Raw genomic sequence first — 25,375 nt, 5'->3', positions numbered from 1 at the left:
AATTACTACAGAAAGTCCACAGCCATTCCTCTTGAACTCTTATACTTGACAGTTATGTACTTTTTAATAGAAAAGGATTACAGCATATAACGAAAATCTGTATTGAAGTCTGTGGATTCTCAGTTAAAAACTCAAAATTCACATTTTATATTAAATGCAATGAAACAATAAATATTATTTCTATGAACGACTTTTGTTTTTGGTATTTGAACAAAATGGCACGTCTGCTTTAAATAGAATTTTTGTTGTTTTTGTATAATGTGCTTTGAAAATGTTGTTAGACATAGGCCTTAAGAAGGAGGGTTAAGAAGATTTCTCAATGCTTAATTATTGTGATTGTTTGCTCTGCATTTTCAAGGGCAACTCTATATGATATATGTTCAACTTTCAAGATATTTAACTATCACCTCCTCCCTAGCTAAGTAGAACACGAAATTTTAAAGAAATTATGTAAATACCTTTAAAAAACTTATTCAGAAGGCATTTATTATGATATTGTTTTCAGTTTAGTAAAGATGGCACATTTTAGTATTACCATTGATGCACTCAACATGTTCAATGCGATTTAAAATTATCTTTGTTTCAGTAGAGCAGGATTATATTATAGAAATTATTTTCCAACAAGTCATTTGATACAATGTTCCAGGGCTTGTATTTCCTTTCATGATTTTGTATAATATTATTTTGTAGTAGCCATAAACATGATAAATATAACTGTGTATTTTGCCTAATGTAAATATGTGTCTGAGTGTTTCTAAAGAAAGTATATTGATATTGATTTCCTTGATATAAGGTTGCTGCTCAAAAGGAAGCTGTTAATGTCAGAATTGCTGTTAATGTAAGAATTCCGTTTGGTGAAGTTGAAATCTTCCTTTCTTATATTTACAGACGCCATCACCAATTGGTTGACCGTTATGGATTATCCAATTGTCTTAACTATAATCCTGTCCCCTTTTCCCCAATTGTCACTTATCAATTTAGACTACTCACAGGGTGTGTACTTACATGAGCAATATAAAAGGTGTCACATGTGGAGCAGAATCTGCTTAATCTTCTAGAGCACATGAAATCACCCAATTTTGGGTTTCCCGGACTGTTGTTCAGTCTTTAGTTTTCTATGTTTTGTTTTGTGTTGTTTTTTGCTGTTTATCTTTTGCTTTTTCAGCCATGGCGTTGTCAGTTCATTTTCAACTCATAAGTTTGATGTTCTTTCTATATTTTTCGCCTCTATATTACAATATATGTGAAAATACTTTGCGACAGACAGAAAAACAGCAGCACTGACAAGGGTAACAATTAAAGCACACTTCCCCTGGCAGGTGGGGGATTAAAAATACATTCTTTTCCGAGATATAATAAACATTTTATCAAAGTTCTCCATTTTGAATTTTATGACTAACAATATGTTTACTTAAACTTTCCCAGCCAAATGTCAGTGGAAAAACCAATGTCAATATTGCTATCACCATAAGTGAAAGACTTTAAAAGCAGGAGTGATTGAGAAGGAACAACACTTTTGACTGATGACTAATTCTGACAGAGGATAATAATTTAAATTTCCTGTGGCATAATTTGCTGCAATATGCTAAAATTACTGACATTAAACAATGAATCATGTACCTCAATTGTGGACTTCTCAACCCATGAGTTGATACTGAAAATATGCGGACACTTTGTGGAAGATTACCCTGAATCTCTAAATAAGACAGAACTACAAGTAAAGATACTTGTTATTTGATTTATTATCTGAATTGATTGGTGACAATTACATTGTACAGACTGATCTTACAATCAGACAACAGATTTCTCCTTTTCTGTGTGGTAATCAGTAAGATCTCTGGGATATATTAACACTGTTCCCATTTCCTTAATGAAGGATATTGGAGTAGCATTCTCATTTAAACATATTTTCTGTATTTAATCAATAAATTTATATCAAATTTGTTAATTCTTCAATTTTTGGAATTGTTCCTGAACACTTTTATGCAGCCTTTGCCAATCAGTCAAAATATCACTTGTGCTTATTGGTCCTGAGCTTTGTTTAAAGTAGTGAAAATTATCTTCCATATTATTTTTTTCTGACAATGGTTTTAACTGTACTTCAGTATTACTAGTCTCCTTAATAACAGAACACTTAGTCACTTGTGAACTTTCACTTTTGATACTAGAAATTGAAGTTAGTTTTTCATATAATATGTGATTTTTCTGTCCTCCTGATAATTTGATTGGATAAGAATTGTCTTTCTGCCCTCCTGACGATTTGAATGGATAAGAATTGTCTTTCTGTCCTCCTGATTTGATTGGATAAGAATTGTCTTTCTGTCCTCCTGATTTGATTGGATAAGAATTGCCTTTCTGTCCTCCTGACCATTTGATTGGATAAGAATTGTCAACAAGTTTATCACAGTCATCTGTGTTATTACAGTCAGTATCACTGGTTAAATACATTGTTGGACCACATCTGCCCGCAGTCGCTGGTTTCACACTAGTCTTCTCTTTAAAACGTTTCGAAATCCTCTTGGGTTGCTTAAAATATAAAGAGTTTTCAGATTTCATAAATTAAGTGGAGAAAAACATACCAAAGGAATAAAATTGATTGCATAAAAATATTGAGAAAAATATTGTAGATATAAAATGATTGAGTTTAAACTAATTTGAAGGCACTGTAGTCTAACAAAGCATATTTAAGCAACTGCAGTCCTCCAAACATCATAAGATTTATTCTCACACTTCTGTGGAATTGTTTTGCCTATAAATATTAACATTATAAAAATTAGTTTCATGTTTCTCATCATTTTGTTTTAAGAATTTAATGCTTCATTTTGTGAATTCATTGGGGTGCAAGTACATTTTGTATGAAGGGCAGAAGCGCTTCATGTTATAAATGCACCAACGCTCAACGCTTTTACCAAAAGAAGCATTCAATACTCATAATTACATTTTTTCGCTATGATAATGAAAACACAATTATTATCAAAGTTTTCTTTTATTTACTTGAGTACTTCATTGTGGAAACATGAATCTTTATGAAATAAAGAATGACGCGAGATCGCTGTTAACCAATCAAAATAATGTATAATAATGAAACATATATCTTATGTGAATATTCTTATATATATATATGATAAAAAATATATTTCATAAACATACCTTTTTCCTTTTGACTGTGAGAGATTGTTTAAACTTACTCAGTTTTTGAAGTCTGAGTGGAACCTCTGAAAAGTATAAGAATTTTCAAGATACAGAAATTAAGAGTTATCTTAATGAAATGCAATGTCATATAAGCACATGTCATAATATGGTGACTTATTAAAGATTAATATGGTCACCCTTGGTCTTCTTTCAAGTGGCAGTTAACATTTGGTAAAGTAGGGCTTCCATTTGGCTGGGGGGCATTTAACCCTTACCATGCGGTGACCGTCATATGACAGGCGTACCCTAATAACCTTTATTTGGCTCCAATGGCGTTCCATACTTTTAGAAGTCCACTTTATGATACTTATTTTAAAAGTTATGTATGTTCTGTCAACCTGAGGCTATCCATATTCACGTTTCTCATGTATAAGTAGCATTTTGAGCACAAATACAGACTTGGAAAGTTGAAATTGGCTAAAACTCGGTTTTCTGGAGGGGTGGGCTTCACATCTGTATCTTACACAAGAAGTTCAGAGGCATAAAACTTGCAAAAATAGTGCAAATCCACGGCCATATAACTCCTGATCATTATTATTATTGAAATATGCATAGGAAACAACTACTTCCGGTTTTGGGTCCATTCAAAGTCAAAAATCGGCAAAAATCGTGAAATTCAGTATTTTTGGTCCAAATGACCTTCTGTAGACTGCTGAACCAAGATCAGATTCACTCCAACCTAACAACTGTTGGGGTCAATTTGTTAACTAGGGTCCACTCTACATGCAGGCTACAGTTGGATATCTTTACCAGCATCCCTGGGTCAAGAGAAAGGATGAAATATCGGCAAAATTGACACTTTTTGCACCTGATGACCCACTTTGGGGCAATTTATTTTTGTCACATGTGGGAGCTCCCACAAGACATATCTGAAAATCTATTTAACCAGACTGATCTTCATGAAAAATTTCTGTGTCATTTGGTCTCTGAGGAGGGGTTGTGGCAATCATACCACATCTTTTTTTTTTTAAATTCACAGCCACAAGCCCAACACTAATTTTTTTGAAAAAATTTAAGGTGGAAATTCTTAGTCCTGATAGAAATTCAACATAGTTGAGCTGTTGGACACTAGGTCAAGTGTGAGAACTATATAATTCAATAAATCAATTCCAAAGTACCTGCAGATATAAATCTCCCTAACAAACAACCTGGCTTGTTTCTTTAATAACCTACCTGCAACAACTGCTCCAGCCCAAAGGCATTTTTTAAATCGACAATGTGGACAAAATTCTTTGCAGTAGTAAATGGTACAGTTAGACTGTGCTTCACACTTGAGAATTGATCTGTATTGTACAGTAGCAACTATAAATGTACGGCAACTACAATGGGAAATATATTATGAAAAAAACATTTTAACCTAAAAAAAATTAAAAACAGGAATAGAAGATGAATTTTGACTAGTATTTGTATAATTTTCTGTTGCAAATGATGCACCTCTTATTCTCATTTCATAGATCTGATTAAATCAAACAACTTCTTGTTTATTTGTGTATAACATACTCTATGATAAATTTGAAAACAACATTTAGGAAACTAAGCAAACATCATTATACATCAACACATGAGTAAATAAATCAAAATCTTCAATAATTGACAAGTAATTCTATTACTTATGAACAAAGACTAACACAGTGTTTCTACCTGGTTCTTTGCATTTCATTGATTGAGGTCGTATGTTTACTGTATTATACTGATCATTTTCCTTCAATAATGGCTACTTAACTTTGACCAAAATTTCCTAATATAAAATAAGTGCTGTACAAACATCACTGCTTACAACTCATCATTACCAAGCTGCAGACCAACATTTAAATCGTTCTTTTTAATAAAAACATACCTATAGCACACCATAATACCAAAGTACATGCCAACAGACTGGTCTCCACACACAATACAGGGGCAAACTGACTGGTGGTCAGGTTTAGCAGGGATACAGTCTAATTTTCTGGTACCCTTGTATTCGAACTCTCCATTAATGTAATGTTTCACAAAAGACAGATATTTTTCCTGAATTTCATTTCCACTTAATTTATCTTTTAAAAATATTTCATCGTCACTTGATTTGTCCTTTTTTCCTTCCTCACTATCATTTGGTTCCTCTTCATTTGAATAATCATCTTTTCCTTCAAGTTTTGCATTTAATTCAGTTATATGTTTTTTATTTCTTCGTAACTTTTGTCTGATGCTAAGCTCATCTGGAGATGATTGCACATCAAAGTTTACTTTATTTTGTTCTAATTTCTGTAAAATATAGAGTGCATGAAATTAACAGTGAAATATATAATTAAAGCCTAAAATCATGTGACACTTATGTATTTTACCACTAATGAAAAACATATAATAAATTGTTCCAGGTAAACTTAATTATATTTTTTCAATGATTGGTAATAGTGTTTTCTTTAATAGCTGCATTATATTTGATGTTAAAAAAATACTGTACAATTTCATCCAGTATTCTTAGACTTAGAATTTTAGATATTGTTCATTCAGACAAACATGCTAATTCCACTGTATTATCTTAAAACATTATAAATCAATATTGATATAAAAAATAAATTCCAGAAAAATAAATTAGAAAAAGAGGAGATGCTGTCTACTAGCAAATTTTAGTTTGATATTTATTCCAGATGCTTAAGATATTATCAAAACATTTTGATGACTTAATAAGAGTTATCTCTCTTCCTTCTTATCCACTGCCTCAAAATTCTTAGGCATGTTTTCAATGTATATATACCAGACTTACCTCTTGAACCCCCGACTGTGTAATTTTGATATTTGGGCTGCCTTTTGAACTTTCAACACACACAGAAAATATTCCTCCTTGAATGTTCCTGCTTTCTAAGGGAATCTGGGCATTCTGAGAAGACCCCTCACCAGATTCTTTCTTCTGTAAACCATTCAAGGGATATGACTTATTAAAATTGTTTTGAGAAGATCCCTGTATTGACTTATTCGCTTGTAAAATACTTTGTAGAGTTTTCCGGCTCTGTGTTCTGTTTCCAATACTTGTATTGACTTTTAATAAACTTTTAAGACCCACACTAGAATGAGGTGCTTTGCATGGTTGAATAATTTCCAATTTTGACTGATGTGGTGAGGAGACCAGTTTACTGATGTCCACTTTTTTCTGTAGAAAAAAAATCAATAAATCTTTTAATATAGCAGCAATAACAAGAGTACAGTCTATATGCAGATATGTCACATCTGCTATACTGATCATTGATATGTTGATAGTTAATGCTGCTGCTAAATCACTATCCCTATGTTGTGCTAAACAAAAATAATAAAACACTGATCAATGTAAAATTAGCAATTTTACCCTTGAATTTTTTGTATCTACAAGCGCAAGAGCACTGCCGGTATTCCTCAATTGAAATTGTTCTTTTTATTGATTTGTGATGTTTTAACAAATTGCATTGTCCAAGTTTCCAGCAAATTCACAACAACATTGAGATTTGGAATTCACATTACCATGATTAATGTTAAATCCCTCTTTTTTGCTTTGGGGATTTTCCAAATAGACCTGAAATCTTAGATAACCATATTTCTAAAGCCATTCTGCAAATTTCCCAGTAGGTGAGAGTACACAGATATTTCGTAGTGCATTTCTTTTAGACAATAAATGAAAATTAAAAAAATCATAGGAGTTCTTGGACCAGTAAAATTGCAGAAATCAAACCTCAGTTACTTACCTCGCTATTCATGTTATCATTAAGTTTTTCTTTTGAGTCTTCTTCTCGTCTTGTTTGCCTTAATTCATTAAATATATAAACATAATTTTTAAATGTTTTGTAAATCATGTAAATAATGAAAAAAGGTAGATGTTATGAGAGATCTCAAAATAGATCTATTGTTATAAATAGAAATATGTTATGGGAGATAATCCAATAGATCAAAATAAGGAGAGATAATGTTATAAATAGATCATAGACATAAAAATAAAACCATTTTATGGGAGTTAATGCAATAAAGAGATAATCTTATGGGCAGATACAACTGTTGAAAATCCTAAAGTAACTGTCAAGTTAGGAAAACCAATAAAACAAGTACATCTACTTTCCAATGATTTCCAAACATGTTTTGATTTCCATTGTTCAAATGCATTCTTGCCCTGTTCTAGTCCTAGTCACTGGGGTGCTATCTCATTGACATTTAGGCCATATCAATCATATTTCCTGACACTTAAAAAATACAAAACAAAACTTGAATGTTAATATTTACCAATCTCTTTGTAAAGTATAAATTCCAACATATATGTAGATTTCTTTGGTTGGTAATAATCCCTTTTCTAATTCTCCTTTAATTCTTTTCAGCAGGAATGGTTGTAGAATCTAAATATTCAAATAAAAGAACAACATTTTATTTTTCAAAGACAATTGGTTGATTGATGTTTAATGCCACTTTCATTACTTTTGTGTTATTTCTATGCGGTCAGCTTTTATTGATGGGGGATAGCTGGAGGCTCTGTTGATAGTTCACAAAGATAATTATCCTTTAAGTCTGAGGTAAAGGAATTAAACCCAACCTTAGACACTTTAACATAAATGTGCAACAAGTAAATATTTAGAGATCATCGTTGGTCATGTCAACGAGATTGATTTTCTCCCTTAAGCCAGTACGACAAAAGTGAGAAAAGCAATTGAGTTGAGATGACCAAAAATAATTTGTTTATCGCTATTTTATCTATGACTACATTGTTAATTTCATTGATACGGGCATGTGATAAGTACATTATCAGTCAGTAATATCAAAGGAAAACTTCAAAAAATAGCAATAAAATGATTTAATATATACTCAGTAGTTAAAAGAAATAAATGGTATGTGTAATACAATCAATCTACAATCGTGTGAAAAACTATGGTTTTACACTAGTCAATTTAGGGTCCTATATATAGCTTACAGTTCAATGTTAGCAAAGGATCTTTTTTGAAGGCCGCACTTTGACCTATAATGGTTTACCTTTATAAATTGTGACTTGGATGGAGAATTGCACTAATACCACATCTTCTTATATAATTATATGAAAAAACTATAATAAGAAATTCTTTTAAATTTTTTGTGACAATATAATCAAAGACAAAAAATAATAATAAAAGCTTACATTATGTAAACAATTCACCAGTTCTTTGTCACATAATTGATTAGCTGATCTGAAGATGGTATTCTGTAAAATAAAAAAGAATCAATCTGTATAATTTGTATGATACTGTATGTTACTGCAAGGTACTGTGAATTCACAATTTGGAGGAAAAAACATGCAAAATGGTAAAAATAAAAACTCACATCTAAAATTACATTATCATTATTTGTATTTGGCATTTCCTGATATGTGATAAAATAATTAAGAATAAATACAAAAATATTACATTTGTAGTACCAGGCCACAGGAAGTTCTGCAAGGCCAATAACTCCTGTAAGTCATTCTGTGTCTGGGCTACAGTCAGTAACAGTTTATTTGATGTCCTGATGCTCTGGATTATCTCTGAAATCTGAAATAGAAAAACTTTAACAGTCATTCTTTTATCTGTTATACCAACATTTACTGTAATTTCAGAAATTTTTGTATGCATTTATATATTGATATTGCAAGTTTTAATAATGAACAAAGATGTAGGATACATTGACATTTTAACAAAAGTATACAAATAATGCATTAAAATCTAAAATTAGAGGATTTCTTTGAAAACAAGTGAAACTGTGAGCTACTGCTCACTGATGATACCCCCGCCGCAAGTGGATAATTTTAATAGTATAAAAATATGCAAGTGTTCGGTAAACAGGAAGATGTTGAGTGATGAATCTGAAAACGCATTACACGGTATAGCTGACTTGTATAAATCCTGAAACCAAATTTCAGAAATCCTTGTATAGTAATTCCTGAGAAAAATGTGAGGAAAATTTTCAACTTGGCTATCATATGTAAAATCATACAAGTGTTCGGTAAACAGGAAGCTGTAGAGTGATGAATCTGAAAACGCATCACACAGTATTGCAGACTTATATAAACCCTGAAACCAAATTTCAGAAATCCTTGTATTGTAGTTCCTGAGAAAAATGTGACAAAAATTTTCAACTTGGTTATCATGTGTAAAATAATACATGTGTTCGGTAAACAGGAAGTTGTCGAGTGATGAATCTGAAAACGCATCACACGGTATAGCTGACTTATATCAAGTCTGAAACCAAATATCAGAAATCCTGGTAGTGCAGTTCCTGAGAAAAATGTGACGAAAAATTTTCAACTTGGCTATCAGGTGTAAAAATGATACAAGTGTTCGGTAAACAGGAAGTTGTTGAGTGATGAATCTGAAAACGCATCACACAGTATAGCTGACTTATATCAAGCCTGAAACCAAATTTCAGAAATCCTGGTAGTGTTGTTCCTGAGAAAAATGTGACGAAAAATATTCATGGGATGGACGGACTGACGGAAGGACAGACAGAGGTAAAACAGTATACCCCCCTTTTTTTCAAAGCGGGGGTATAAAAATATTCTGTCTCATTTTTTCAATACTAAAAACATGGCAAAATTTGTCGATTTGTTCTAATAGAAAATGATTTAATAAAACACAATGAAAAATTACAAATAATAACTTGAATTCACACATAATTGTGTGAAGAGTTCAAGCTGTTTAGTACATTTGTGTGTAACAATTGTGACTTATATAGCATCTATTTGATTGTGAGAAGCAAAATAAATCTAAAGAAGCCCTGCTGTGAAAAGCCCTTACTTGTGTCTTTTCTTTAATGATGGTCTGGACTTCATCTACAACTAAATATCTCCAATTCACTTCTTTAAAGGAATTTGGTTCTTGAATACACTGTTCATAACTAGTAATACAAACATCCCAGCCATCGTCTTTCAATATGTCTTTCACTGGTCCCTGTTAATAACAACAACAAAAACATGAAAAATAAACCTATCATAACACTAAAAACACAACAAATCTTAAATGGACATCCATAACAAATCCCCCTTTTAGTATACATGTGTTGTGTGCTGTTCAATTTTGGTTTGTGTGTTTATTTATGTTTTTGTGTGTGAATATTTTTAATTTGCATGTCTATTCTTTTGTTTGTGTCTTAAATTTTGTATGTGTGTTTATCTCATGTTTGTGTCTTTAATTTTGTATGTGTGTTTATCTCATGTTTGTGTCTTTATTTTATGTACTATGTATTTTTTCTTTTGGTTTAATCATTTATTTTTGTTGGTGTAAAACTTTAACTCTATTAAGCTGTTTTCATGGTTTTAGTGTACTGTCCAAAATCATTTTAGTTATTCGTTGTTATTTTGAATATAGCATATCGAAATGTACTATTATATTATTTATTTATGTATTTTTCTGTCTTTGGTGGTTTTGCATTTATTGGTACTGTGTTCCCTTCATATTTGAAATTATTTAAGACATTATAATACATACTCTTTGATCAACAGTGCCTTTTAACACAACTAATCTGGATTCTGGACTCCAACTTTTGAATTCTGCCAGCCAGTGGTCTATAGCAGTCAGAGGTACAATAAACAAATGAGGTCCAGATATCTGTTGATAGTCCTTCATGTATCTCAACGAAGCTATAGCTTGTACTGTTTTACTTAGACCCTGAAATATACAAACAGTGTCTATTTAGCCGACTACAGAATATGGGCTTTGCTCATTGTTGAAGGCCGTAATGTGACCTATACTGTAAATCAACTAATTTTCTAGAGGGAATTATTTTCATGAAAAGAAAAGTAACGCTAATTAATGTAAATCATCTAGAACTTGTATCTTTTCTTTTCTTATTACACGAAGTACATGTGAAAATCGTAAAATTAAATCACCACTTATTGGACTAGTAGAAGCTTAACGCTAAATACAGTATCTCCAAAAATAAGTTGGTTTACAGTAGGTGTTAATTTCTGTGTCATTTAGTATCTTGTGAAGAGTTGTCTCAATGACAACCATATCACATATTTTAAATGTATATATTATATAATATGTAAAGATGTTAATGGTTATCTAAGCCATCTTTGGTTAAGTGTTTTTCTTCTTTTTGATTTTTCAATTTAAGACTTTTTTTCATATTACCTACATTTAGTTGTTATATAAATTTAGGCAGGTTACCTGCTCTGTGAAATTGTAATTTTTTAATAAAAATCTATACAGACTTTTTCATACTTTCTAGATTGTGGGCATAATTTGTTCATCACAGAGCAGCTACAATGACAAAGAAAATAAATAAACTGTAAAACATATAAATACCATTTCTTCTGCCAAAACCCCATTAATTCCATGTGTAAATAGTGATAACAACCAGCTTAGATCTTGTACCTGGTAGTCTGTGATCTCTCGGGACCTCGACACTGAAAAATATCAAATCAAATATCATGAATATAGAATATCTTACTAATTTTTTTGTTAATATATATCTCTTCTGTTATGCAATACTTTTGCAATAAGAGTGTTAGACAGTTTTATTTTTATTCATTAAGCACTGAAAAAAATTCAAACTAAAATTGTATAGAATAAAATTGAGATTGGAAACTGGGAACGTGCACAAGAGATAACTATCCAACTTAAGAGCAGAAAAAATTCCAAGACCACCAATAAGTTTTCTACACAGCAAGAAAATCTAGCTATCTTTTTTTTTATAATTTGTAATGCTAATAAAACTCTACTGCTTATACTTAGAACACCATGCAAAAGAGTATTAGACAGCACATATTTATATTCGTTAAATTTCAAAGTCGGATTTCTGCTTCACTGATGAGTCTTATGAAGACAAAATGTGTGTCTGGCATATCAAATTATATGCCTGGTACCTTTGCTAACTATTGATAAAGACGTTCTATCTTTACTTATCTCATTATACAGAGAAACTCTCAAAAGATCTTCAATTATCAAAAACAAAAATGCTGACCTTCTCCTAAAAGGTTAACTGTTGATGAACCAATCAGAAGCTTTATATTTAACTTACAAGATGCTGGTTTATCAACCAATCAGAATCTTTATATTTAATTTACAAGATGCTGGTTTATCAACCAATCAGAATCTATATATTTAACTTACAAGATGCTGGTTTATCAACCAATCAGAATCTATATATCTAACTTACAAGATGCTGGTTTATCAACCAATCAGAATCTATATATTTAACTTACAAGATGCTGGTTTATCAACCAATCAGAATCTATATATTTAACTTACAAGATGCTGGTTTATCAACCAATCAGAATCTATATATTTAACTTACAAGATTCTGGTTTATCAACCAATCAGAATCTTTATATTCAACTTACAAGATGCTGGTTTATCAGTCTCTGTTTTACTTTCTTCAGACAGGCTTTTATATTTATATTTTTCTTTCAATCTACGTCTATAAAAAGAAGCAAAGTAAAACTTGTATCAATATAGGTGTATTACTACTATTTGCATTTGATATAAAATTATGAGACATGGTATGATTGCCACTGAGACAACAGTGTACCAGGACAAAGAGGAAAAAAAGTGGGAAAGAGGGTCCAAGATACTATAGACCTACACCCTTGAACAATGTCATTAAGTAGCATTAAAACCCAAATAATATACTGTGGAATTTATTAATATTGGTGGGATAACAATTTTTGTGGATTTTGTTGGTATGTTAAGGGGTCATCCATAATTGTCAACCATTTTCACAAGTGTACAAAACCTACACTTGAGGGAGGGGGTTACAAAAAATTACAGTATGCTTTTTTTTTTTAATAAAAATAAAACAGTCAGATGTGTTTCAGTTTATTTTCAATGCAAATTTCTTTATTAAACTTAACTGTAATAGACAGGATCCTCTTTTTGTAAAGAAAGATTGATTCTTGTCTTGAAATCTGAAAATGGTTGGTGTACACTTTTTGAGGGAGGGAGGGGGGTTTGAAAAAGTGTATGTTTTGTACACTTTGGAAAATGGTTGACAATTATGGATGGCCCCATAATAAACAACAGATTTATAAGTTCAATGAAGTACATATATTCACTATAGTGTTATATGCAGGCATCGATAAAATACAACCAATGTATAAAATATGGAATATTTTAAGAGAGGTATGAAGTGAATTTACTCCCATGCTAGCAAAAACTGAATTTCACCACATAGAGTGTCACCTTGAAAAATCAACTTGCATGTTTGAAGACCATATGTTCTCATCCAGTTGTCTCTTTGTCATTTTTGTTGCATTTGTACATTATTTTTTCATTGACAAATTACTCATATATCACATATATAAAACACACATAAAACCTTCAGTATATATTACCCTCTTCTAAGATAACGCTGTGACTTCCTCTCCTTAGATGGTTTTGTAACAGATGTCTCAGTAGTACACGTTGACTGTAGATTTTCCTTCCTCTCCTTAGAAGGTTTTGTGACAGATGTCTCAGTAGTACACGTTGACTGTAGATTTTCCTTCCTCTCCTTAGAAGGTTTTGTGACAGATGTCGGAGTAGTAGACTGTAGATTTTCCTTCTTTGATTCTGTCTGGAGATGATGTGTACATAGTTTACTCTGCTTCAGTAAGTTTTCTAGTCTATTCTTTTTAATCACTTCCTGAAAATTGATTGTTAATACAGAAATTATTTAAAGCATTTAGACGACCAACCAAAATTTGAATTATATGAATATTACGATTTTGGGAAAAATTAAAATTGAGAATGGAAATGGGGAATGTGCCAAAGAGACAACAACCCGAACATAGAAAAAAACAACAGCAGAAGGTCACCAACAGGTCTTCAATGTAGCGAAAAATTCCCGCACCCAGAGGCGTCCTTCAGCTGCATACAAATGTATCAATCATGAGTATCAGAAGTCAGAATGAAACTTCTTAATGTTGGGATATTCACCAAGTCGCAATTAATAACAAAGGTTATAGGATGGGCATAAATAAACTCATCTGGCTTATAATAAGCCTTACCTTAATCATGTCATGTATTTATCATGACCTTAAAATTTATTCACAACTGGTTTAGACTGGTGGCATTTTAAACTTTACAAATTTCATTGACTGTTGATGTGTAGTACATACATGTACATCCAATTATTTACAAACTGGGAAAAATTCTTTCATTAGCAACTTGTTTTTCACATTTGAGCTCAACAGACACCCCTTTACTTCATATTTTATAATGGCTTAATGAATCTAGTGAAAAAAAAGTTATTTACATTTCAGTATAATACGAAAGTACTTATGGTAGTCTTTAAATTCTAAAAGAATCTTTCCTCCAATAGATTATTTTTTGCTATCTTACCTTTCCAATTCCTGGCTGTATGATTTTAACATCTGGACTTCCTTTGGTTCTGTTAATGCAGACAGAAAAAATATTCTTTTGTACATTCTCTGTATCCAAAACACTCTGAACAGTCTGAAAAGATCCCTTTTGAGAACCCTTCTGTTGACAGTCCTTGATAGAACTTACACTATTTTTAGAGTGCTCCCTTTGTGATTTATTTTCTGAGAAAGTACTCTGGAAAATTTCCTGATTCTGTGTCTTGATAATAGTACCAGATTTCAAAGGTAATTGTACATTATGTAGCAAACTTCTAGCATTCTTTGTATCACAAGCAGTTCCAATATTCAGTGGTAATAAACTTCTAGCATTTTGACTTTTGGAAACTGGACTGGTTTTCAAAGATAACAAACTTCTAGCATTTTGACTCTCGGTAACAGCACCAGCATTCAACGATAATAAACTTTTAGGATTTTGACTATTGGAAACCTGACTGGCATCCAAAGATAATAAACTTCTAGCATTTTGACTCTTAGTAACCGGAATGGTTTCCAAAGATAATAAACTTCTAGCATTTTGACCCTTAGTAACCGGACTGGTTTCCAAAGATAATAAACTTCCAGCATTTTCACCCTTAGTAACCGGACTGGCATCCAAAGATAATAAACTTCTAGCATTTCGACTTTTGGTAACCTGACCAGCATTCAACGATAATAAACTTCTAGAACTTTGACTACTGGCAACCTGGCCAGCACTTTGACTCTCAGTAAGTATAACCTGGCCAGCATCCAAAGATAACAAACTTGTAGAACTTTGACCCTCAGTAACTGGACCAGAATTAAAAGATAATAAACTTCTAGCATTTTGACTCTCCGTAACCTGGCCAGCATTCAAAGATAATAAACTTCTAGTACCTTGATTCTCTGTTTCAAGGCCAGCCTTCAATGGTGATAAAGATTTAGGATTCTGTTTCATGTTAGAATGATCCGCATTCAAAGGCGATAAACTGTTCAAATCTTCTTTCTTGTTACCAGTACTTGCATTAGGGGGAAATAAACTTCTTTCATTTTGTGACTTTTTATCAGTGATTTTAAAAGGTAATAAACTTCTAGAATTTTGGGTCGATTTATCTGTACTGATTTGAAAGGTTAGCAAACTTCTAAGATTTTGAGTCTTTTTATCCATGGGGATATTCAAAGGTTGTGAATTTCTTGCATTCTGCGTCTTTTCATCCGTTATATTAAAAGGTAATATACTTCTTGCATTCTGTGTCTTTTTATCTGTACTGATAATATTCAAGGGTAATAAACTTCTCATATTCTGGGTCTTGTCAGTAAGATTGGTGCTGGTGGCTAATAAACTGTTACCCTTTTCCACACCGACGTCAGTACCAATATCAGAACGTAATATACGTCTAGTAACAGTTATGTTGACAGCAGACTGTGTTGAGATTTCATCAGTACTTTCCATATTTTTCTGTTGAAAAATGAAAAAAGACTAATTGGTTGCTGTTTTGCTCTATGTCCAGGGGCAAATATTTCAATGGTTTATATTGACAATAAATCTTAAACATTGTATACAGTAGTCTAACTGCCACATGTTAAGATAGTCAGTAAGGTAAATTTGTTACACAGTGTGCAATATTGACTTAATATGATATAAATGGAAACAGTTAATTCCATATGAGGTGAGAGCCAGTTGTTCCCTATCACCCCATATGGAATTTACTGTCCCCATTTATATCATATTGATTATAATATCCAGGCCTGTAGCCAGGAATTTCCAAGGGGGTGTTATTTGGACTCACGAAATCGACTTCAACAGTCACAGTTCAAACAGAATGTTGACTTTAACAGTGCTTATTTGTCTTCAAGGGAACCCCCTGGCTACAGATATGTAGATTAGGTAACTTACTACATATATATATATATATATACAAAACTATGTTACTAATAATATTCTTGGATATCAATTTTCATGGATAAACCAAGACTTCAACTTGTTCAAAGAAAAAGGAATATATTCAGACTTTGGCAAAACCAAGAAATTGAACGTTCATGAAAATACAATTGTTTTTCAATCCAATAAATTGGCATCCATGAAAATTAATGATTTCACAGTATAAACTGCATGGAAAACCAAGAAGTTGCAGTCGGGGCACTTAGCGAACTCCATAATATTATGGAATTCCGTAATTTTTGTGGAAAATTAAAGTTGTCTCCCTTTGACTAACAGGCTAAATTTAAGATGGGAGATAACTATATTTTGAAACTGATTCTCTAAAAAAAAACAAGGGAGACAAATGAAATCTATTTATTGTTTTCTTAACTACAATGGAAAAAAATATATAATAACATGAAGGGAAGTTACCTCGGTGAAGAGTACTCGCTCGGTAAAACATTTACAAAATGGAAACACAAAATTATATCCATTTTATGTATTGTGGGTCGTTGTCTTTTCATTGTTTTATATATATGTAAACTGTATATTATGTATAATGTTTTAAGCCATTGGCTCATACTGAGGGCTCATATGGGCGTAAAGTGCTTTTCAATAAAGAATTTAAGGACTTATAAACGGAAAACCCTCAACATTATAACGATGGACTAGATAATATGAATTATATACCATATAAATCATAATTTTAAAAGCTTATTTAATACATGACATACATGTTCTTATTTTATTATGTAAACTGACAATTATCTAATCCAGTAATAAAGTGATATCTATAGAAAAATTATTACTCAAACAACAGTATTAAGGGACCGTAAAAAACACATTTTTAAAATAATCAACAAAGGGGTGATGTTTGAACTAACTGATGATCACTGATGACTTTAATAATTTTCTGAGGATCGACATAAGGTGCATTGAATTTGTCTGATCTAAAAGTAGTATCTTGACAACTGTGCCTGGGATGAGGCTAATTCTCAACTTTATTTGTAACTAACAGTCCTGCTGATGAAAATATATGCTCTGACGGTATAAATGGAGAGGGAATGACTTAGATTAGCTTAAAGTGTAAGATTTTGAAAACTGATCTTGTTCATGGCATACCTCTGTTTGGGAGAATTTTAAATGAGAGCTAAAAGGAAATATTCGATTCGTATTTTAATTATCGAAAAATATTAGATAGTATAATTGCAGGACATAAATACAACTATTGACAAATTGTTGATGCAATCACATTGACGTATGCGTATCTGTTTCCATATGTGTGCTATAAATACATTATAATCTGCAGAGATATATAAACTGTGTAATTATAAATCGTCTAAGCTACAAAATATTGTGTTTTATCAATGAAGTGAAATACGATACTAATACATCTGTGTACTGTAAGCTACAGTAACAAGGTGTTTGATTTTTAATGGCTCAAGTGCATCAGGAAACCTCATTATAACTAATGATAGTTCAACGATTAGACATTTCTCTTAAGCTAGAGGTCACATTGGTACGCTGATCCCTCAAATTGCACTTGCCACTTTAATATATAATATTTTGTGATAAAAGTTTAGAGATTTATAATTGCCAACTTTGAAAACAGACAACGCATCATAATACACAAGCGTAGATATTAGTTATAAATTATTATTTTTGTTTTAACTTTAATTGTTAATATGCTTCTGAAGGAAAACAAACTAATCGACGACACAAAATAAAATAAAACTAAATTAATCATTTGAAAAAGTCTATATAATAGAAAAACACTCGCAACAAATTTATGAGTTTGTTTGAATGTTAAATTCGTTTGATTTTTTTTTTCGTATGTTCTAACTTTCACGGACTTCAACGTGAAAGGTTGCTGGAATTTAAATTAAATTTATAATCAATGCTAAAAGCTTGTGAAATACTAGAACTCTTTTCTTCTCGCGTTTGTTTGAATTATATGACTAATGTTATGGCATATTCAACTAAACTGGGAAGCAGCGCTGTATTTTGTTTACGTGCTAATGTACATGTAGATTTAAATAGTCAACAAAACTTAATATGACTCCGCGAGCACCACAGTCTTTCCTCTGACATATAATACAGGGGCGGATCTAGCCATATTAAAAGCTTTAAGGGGGGGAGGGGGGTCCCAAATCAGGACAAAAGGGGGGGGGTCCAACTATATGTTCCCATTCAAATGCATTGATCGGCCAAAAAGAGGAGGGTTCAAACACTCGGACCCCCTCCCCCTGGATCCGCTAATGAAATAGTTCTTATTAATTGCCTCGAAAAATATCACTCATACAAAAGATGTCTATGCCAGCACGAAACTGACGGGTCGGTTTGAACATGACATGACACATTTAATTATATTGCAATACATGTATTGTAATCTTTCTTTTAACATAAGCAGTATTGTTCATATGTTCAATTTATTTATTAAACTTTTCTAGGAGTTTTTGCTTAATTTCATTCTAATAATACGGTAGAGAATTAATATTTCCTGCAGGAAAAAAATGAGTAACAAGTCGACCTTCAATATTATTGCATTCATCACACAAAAGAACTACAAACAAGCTGTCCCAAGTAGGGATCATGTAATTCAGTGGTTGTCGTTTGTTGATGTATTACATATTTGTTTTTCGTTCATTTTTGTACGTAATTTAGGTTTGCATTGTTTTATATTTGTCATTTCGGAACCTATTATAGCTGACTATGTGGTATGGGTTTTGCTCATTGTTGAAGACCGTACGGTGACCTATAATTGTTAGTTTCTATGTCATTTGGTCTCTTGTGGAGAGTTGTCTCATTGGCAATCATACAACATATTTTTTATAAGATAAAGTTTAGTTCATAATTTCTGAAATCTTTCAACATCAAGAATCACTTACACAGTGAAAATTGTTTTTCTTGAACTTGAGGTGAGTGATATTTTCCCCATATCGAAGTCCTAACAAATATTTCATGTCGAGTTTTTAGCATTGCATACTGAAAGAGGAAAAAAGGAATATTGCAGCTAGACAAAGTCTTTCAATTGCAGCTAGACAAAGTCTTTCAATGTTATTTATTCATTCATTGTCTGCACTGTAATGAAAGATTCGAATTACCTCTATTTTCACTACTGTCTCGGAATATTGTGCGAGTTAAAACAACACAAAAAACGCCAGTTTAATAATAACAGGAGGCTCAAAATAGCCTGTGTTGCTCATCTTGGTCTATATCATATTAGACAAAGACACAATTCAACATTGTAGACGAGAAAAGTATTATTAAATGACAAAAACAGATATTTTCTCTCATTTATATCTTATTTAGGACTAAATGCTTAAGTTTCAGAGATATAAATCAAACACTGCATCCCCGCTTATTTACTGTTTAGCCATTCTGCCATCTTGGTTGATGTTTGGTCAATGGGTACATTTTTTTGAACTAGATACCCTAGGGATTGTTTATGCAAAGTTTGTTTTAATTTGGACAAGTAGTTTCAGAGGAGAATTTTTTGGCAAAGGATTACCGAAATGTAAGACAAATTGTGGGAAATTAACTGTAAAAGGCAATAACTACTTTTTGTAGACCTTGTTTTGCTGAAAAAGTTTGCTGTCAACAGTTTTTCTTCATGCATGGTAATATTCAGGATGATAGTCAAAAACTGCAAAATTTTCTTTCAACTATCAGTTCAAGGGGAAACAACACAACAACGGGTTGTCTACTGCATTGGCAGATAACTTTTGACTGAACGAACATAAGATTTGCTATAAATGCTTTCGTTTCAGAGATTTATACGCCAAAAACTGCATTTTACCCCGATGTTCTGTTTTTAGCGATGACTGCCATCTCGGTGCACAAGCGTGGTCATATGCATCGGAATGAATTTTTTATCTACATACCCTAATAATGATTTAGGCCGAAATTGGTTTTATTTGGCCCAGCAGATTCAGAGTGGAATATCTTTGTAAAAGCTATCAGACGACAACGACGGACGAAGGTCGACAATTGATGAGAAAAGTTTAATAAATAATCGCACTTTGTCACTTTTGGCCTGGTGAGCTTAAAAGGAGATATTGGCAATTTGTACATTTTATATACACAGTTATACATATTTTCTTGGATTGATAAAAAACCAAACTAATCATAATGCATCTCGTTTGAATTGTTTTATCATTTGTAATTTCGGGGCCTTTCATATAGCAGACTATGCTGCACGAATTTTACTCATAGTTGAAAGTCGTATCATGACCTTTATAGATATAAGGAGATAACATATGATTGCCAATGAGACAACTCTCCATTAAAGTCATAATTTTTAAAGATAAACCATTGAAGGTCAAAGTACAGTCTTATATGTACCATTTACTAGTTTTCTGGATCTTGAGTTGATTAAGAGAGCATGAAACTAAAAAGACTCAATGTGTCAGTGGCAACTCAGGTGCGGATCCAGAGGGGGGAGGGGGTCCGGGGGTTTGTTGGACGAACAATGCATTTGAATGGGGACATGTAATTGGACCCCCCCCCCCTTTGTCCTGGGTTAGGACCCCCTCCCCCTTTTTTAAAATGCAACTATTTGATACCCTTTGATAATTTGATTCACTCATGTCAAACCACCTTTTAAAAAGTCACACTTACAATTTTGTAAATATACACGTGGCTTAAGCATAGTTTCATCAAATTTATACCGTTGGTTTTCCCGTTTGAATGGTTTTACACTAGTAATTTTGAGCCCTTTATAGCTTGTTGATCGGTGTGAGCCAAGGCTCCGTGTTGAAGGCCGTACATTGACCTATAATGGTTTACTTTTTTTTTAAATTGTTATTTGGATGGAGAGTTGTCTCATTGGCACTGCACACCACATCTTCCTATATCTAAGAGCTGGTCTTGAGAGACTTCCCCTGGAACTACATATTAAATTTCAATCTATATTGTATGGTATACGTTTATATTCTCATGCCATTTATCCTCTTGTAAAGGAATCATTTTTTTTTTGTCTCAAAGCTTAGACTCTGTGCGAATTTATTCTTCAGTTAGTTCTCATTTGTAAAAAATGTATCAGAAGAAACTGGTATGGATTTAGACACTTTCAAGAAATATTCCTCTCATAAGATAAATAAAACTATTAGAGAACAAATAAAATTAAAATTGAAGGATTTTTATGAAAAGAGAGTAAATGATAAGATATGAAGGATAACAGTAAACTCACTATTTATAATCTTGTAAGACTAAATAATACAAATGAAAAATATTTAACTTACTCAAAATTTTAATTTAGAAAACTAATAACAAAACTAGAATAAGAGATCATAATTTATTAATAGAAAAAGGAAGATATCTTAGAAATGTAGAATGCCAATATATATAGAAGAAAGATTAACTGCAACCAATTTGAAGATGAAATTAATTTCTTTTCTATTTTGTAATAGTAACAGTAATAATAGAAAAGTGTCTTTTTATTTAAAACCCAATCCAAGATCACACATTCAGGTAAATATAACAGGTGTTTTCGTCTTTCCTGTTATTTTTAGATGTCGGAGATAAAGCCACTGGCTAAAATCAAAACAGCTATAAGTTAAGCTTTACGATGTTTTATATTATATAACTTCCTCAATAGTGCAAAAGAATTACAATGAAAGTTCAATGGTAATGTTCCAAAAAGACAGAATAGATAGTTATTTCAGTAAATGGTCAATACTAAATATACAATGTATACATGTATCAATGTAAATGCACGGCATCTCTTCAGCTTGCCCGCTGTTATTTTATGAACAAGTCACACTAGACCACGATCGCACCACGCTCAGCACGATCTAAAAAGTATTCAGATCGTGTTGAGGTCGCGGTATGGGCGGCATGAAAATGTAAATTTTGGATGAGTTCACGATGCTACTACGACCTCATTACTTTTCTACAACGATTCCGCCAAGAATATACCCCGTTTTCACCACGCTTGTTCTGCGACCTCACTACGATAATCACGATCTCGCTACGCTCATCACGTTCTTACTACGATTATATCACACTTTATCCGATTAAAAAACGATCTTAGCACGTTTCTTCTGCGATTAAAGAACGATTTTATCACGATCATTCTACGATCTTACCATGTTCATATGGCGATTTTACTACGCTCTCGGTAATATAATAACGTCAATATCATGTTGTCGGAGTCAATATAAATACTGTTCCATTCCTCCTTATTTTCATTTATACGTAAAATTCTCGATAACAACACAGACAGGCCACCAAAATCTACAATGTTTTGTATTTGTGCATGCTATGGATAGAGGTAGAGTCAGTGGGGCCTCTGATACGAATCCTGATCCAGATGAGATGTCGGATTAACCTATCACAACGTATATTGCTGATCTATCAAGATCAAATGAAGATATTTTATTGAACAATTAATAGTGGGATGATACAAATGTGTCAAGCATGGCTGAGCTGTTGGAGACTAGCGACATTAGGTCCAAATTATATACAGACGAATAAAACCTTGAGAGCTTTTACATGCTTTATTTGACAATGAGAATGAGCCCGAGCATGGCTATAATTAAAAATGGTGGTAATATGAACGTAGTAAGGTCGTAAGACGTGCGTGATTAGGACGGCATGAGCGTGCTAGAATCGTTCTATGATCTTTAAAGCGGGGTTGACACAGGACGATTATTGCTCCCGTTTGAGATCAGACTGCGCTTAGACTCGAAAAGTTAAATAGTCGGATTACTATCCTCAATGATATGGAATGTCCTGTTATTGCCTGAACGCTGTAGTATACGTTCGTAACACTCGGACTCCTACGGATCGGAGAGTTTGGACAAGCACCCCGACAGTAAGGTGCGTCCCTTAACATTCGGGAAGTCTCAATCAATTTTGTCTAGTCGAATTACAATCGTTATTATGTCGTGACAAATTCTCTAGTATCGCGATGATCAAAATCGTAACATTGATCTGTGACTAAGAATTTCATTATCCCAGGAATTGATCACCTTAGCCGTATTTGGCACAACTTTTTGGAATTGTTGGTCCTCAATGCTCTTCTTCTTTGTACTTGTTTGGCTTAATAACTATTTTGGAACTTAACGTCACTGATCAGTCTTATGTAAACGAAACGCGCGTCTGCCTTGAAAAACTATAATCCTTGTGTCTTTGATAACTATTTTCTGGACAGTGTCATGTGGAACGGGCATGATCTAGAAAGATTTACCATGATTGCTGTTTTTTTGCCGATTGAGTCCAGATTGCATCCCGAATGCGAACAGTCCAAGATACGACTGAGTCCAGCATGCCGTCTTATGACGGCAATTGATATATGAGGTTTGAAAATTTTCAAAACTTTGTACTACAATGACGCACTGGGTCAGTTTATTAAGCGTGCTAGTTCACAAGGCAAATATAGAAAAAAGAAGAAATGGTATGATTGCCAATGCATCAACTCTTCACAAACGACCAAAAATGGCACAGAAATTAATAACTATAGGTCAACATACCGCAAAGTCAGCTATAAAAGACCCCAAAATGATAATATAAAACAATTTAAACGAGAAAAATAACGGCCTAATTTATGTACCAAAAAATGAACGAAAAATAAATATGTAACAGAAACAAACGACAGCCACTGAATTACAGGCTCCAGATTTGGGAGAGACACATACATACTGGATGTGGCGGGGTCAAACATGTTTGCGTGATCGCAACCCACTCCCTTACACGAAACAGTGGTGTAATAGTACAACATAAGAACGATCTTTAAAAATCAGTTGAAAGTCTTAACTCGACAGATGATTTAAGATACAAATACTACATGAAATTACACGTGGACGTGTCCGGGTACTTGTACATCCCAAACAAAACCAAATAGACACTAAGTACAAATATGAGAGTACTCACAGTAAATAAACTCATCGTAGATACAAGGATTTAAATTTTGTATTTGAGCCAGACGCGCGTTTCGTCTACAAAAGGCTCATCAGTGACGATCGAATAAAGTTCGAAATTGCAGAGTTTCTACTCGAATACATTATTCTGACTCCTGGCAGACAAGATTTTCTTTTACACCTGTCAAGCAGCAAATACTGATTTTAGATTTATATGTTTGATCAGGCACAAGTCTTAATCCACGATCTTTTTCCCCCAAAAAAATCTATAACTTTCAGAATAAATCATGGTAGAGCTAAACAATTAATTTTTTGTGAGAGATGCATTCATCTGTTTACTTTTCTGTTGTTTGTTTTGTAGGTGTTTTGTTACTCAGTATTTAATGTTGTTTTGTGTACTCTTTGTCTTTTTGTAGTTTTGCAACATTTCAGTACTAGGGTTTATTTCCGTTGGGCAGCCTCTTCGTGGGTGTGTTACATGCAATACGTTTTTCGTGCAGTTTTGCAACATTCAGACATTTGAATGTGTCCCTGTCGAGCTGACACAATCACAATAGCCGCCTTTCGAACGTGTCTTAAAATATTCTTGTGTTACCTATTCTAAGATCGGTTCCGGACTTCTTTTTACTTTGCATATTGCTGTGTGTTTGTTGATTCCACATAGGATAGATGTATACATTGGGGGGGGGGGGGGTAAGATTTCACTAAACAAGTTATATATAAATTGAGGTCTAGCAGGACGGCAACAGTGCAGGCGATTGGGTGTCCCGGCGAGGGAAGAACAAAAAATTTGCGAAAGCAAGTTTACAGATCTAACATTGTTGGGTTGATGTTAAGACGAGTTTTATATATATAATTATATATATTTATACGAGTCTAAATTGAAAACTACGTTCAAACCTATGATTGCGTTGGATAAAAACCGCAATTATTATACTCGTGCATGTAAACCAAATTTCGTTGGGTCTAAAAACAGCACAAACAACATTTTCCAAAAGACCAAAATAGTGAAAAAGTATATTTAAACAAAACGCATTTGACTAACAGGTCGAACAACTGATGTTCTTTAACCCTGCTGACTGCTATTATATATATACATGCCGCATTTGTGCGGCTATTCTAAGTCGGGATTCTCTGGCCTATGTT

At 32.8% G+C, this 25,375-nt stretch overlaps 2 protein-coding genes across 3 annotated transcripts in view; both read right to left on the bottom strand.

The window, feature by feature from the left end:
* LOC143042846 (uncharacterized) overlaps positions 1 to 25,375 on the bottom strand; it is a 254,720-nt gene that overhangs the window by 198,904 nt on the left and 30,441 nt on the right. The gene's annotated exons all lie outside the window — the stretch shown is intronic.
* LOC143042931 (uncharacterized) lies at positions 1,729 to 15,899 on the bottom strand. Its single transcript, XM_076215436.1, has 15 exons — positions 14,451 to 15,899; positions 13,463 to 13,752; positions 12,473 to 12,549; positions 11,436 to 11,536; positions 10,614 to 10,793; positions 9,924 to 10,076; positions 8,559 to 8,681; positions 8,294 to 8,356; positions 7,414 to 7,523; positions 6,885 to 6,942; positions 5,936 to 6,319; positions 5,030 to 5,433; positions 4,366 to 4,511; positions 3,151 to 3,215; positions 1,729 to 2,526 (listed from the first exon to the last, which is right to left on the bottom strand). Exons 1-15 carry the CDS (start codon positions 15,897 to 15,899, stop codon positions 1,945 to 1,947), a joined length of 4,185 nt encoding a protein of 1,394 aa, XP_076071551.1. The 3' UTR covers positions 1,729 to 1,944.

This window comes from Mytilus galloprovincialis, chromosome 8, assembly GCF_965363235.1.
Source record: "Mytilus galloprovincialis chromosome 8, xbMytGall1.hap1.1, whole genome shotgun sequence".
NCBI classification, from domain to species: domain Eukaryota; kingdom Metazoa; phylum Mollusca; class Bivalvia; order Mytilida; family Mytilidae; genus Mytilus; species Mytilus galloprovincialis.
Note: the sequence above shows the minus strand (reverse complement) of the source record. Positions and strands in the feature narration are given on the sequence as shown.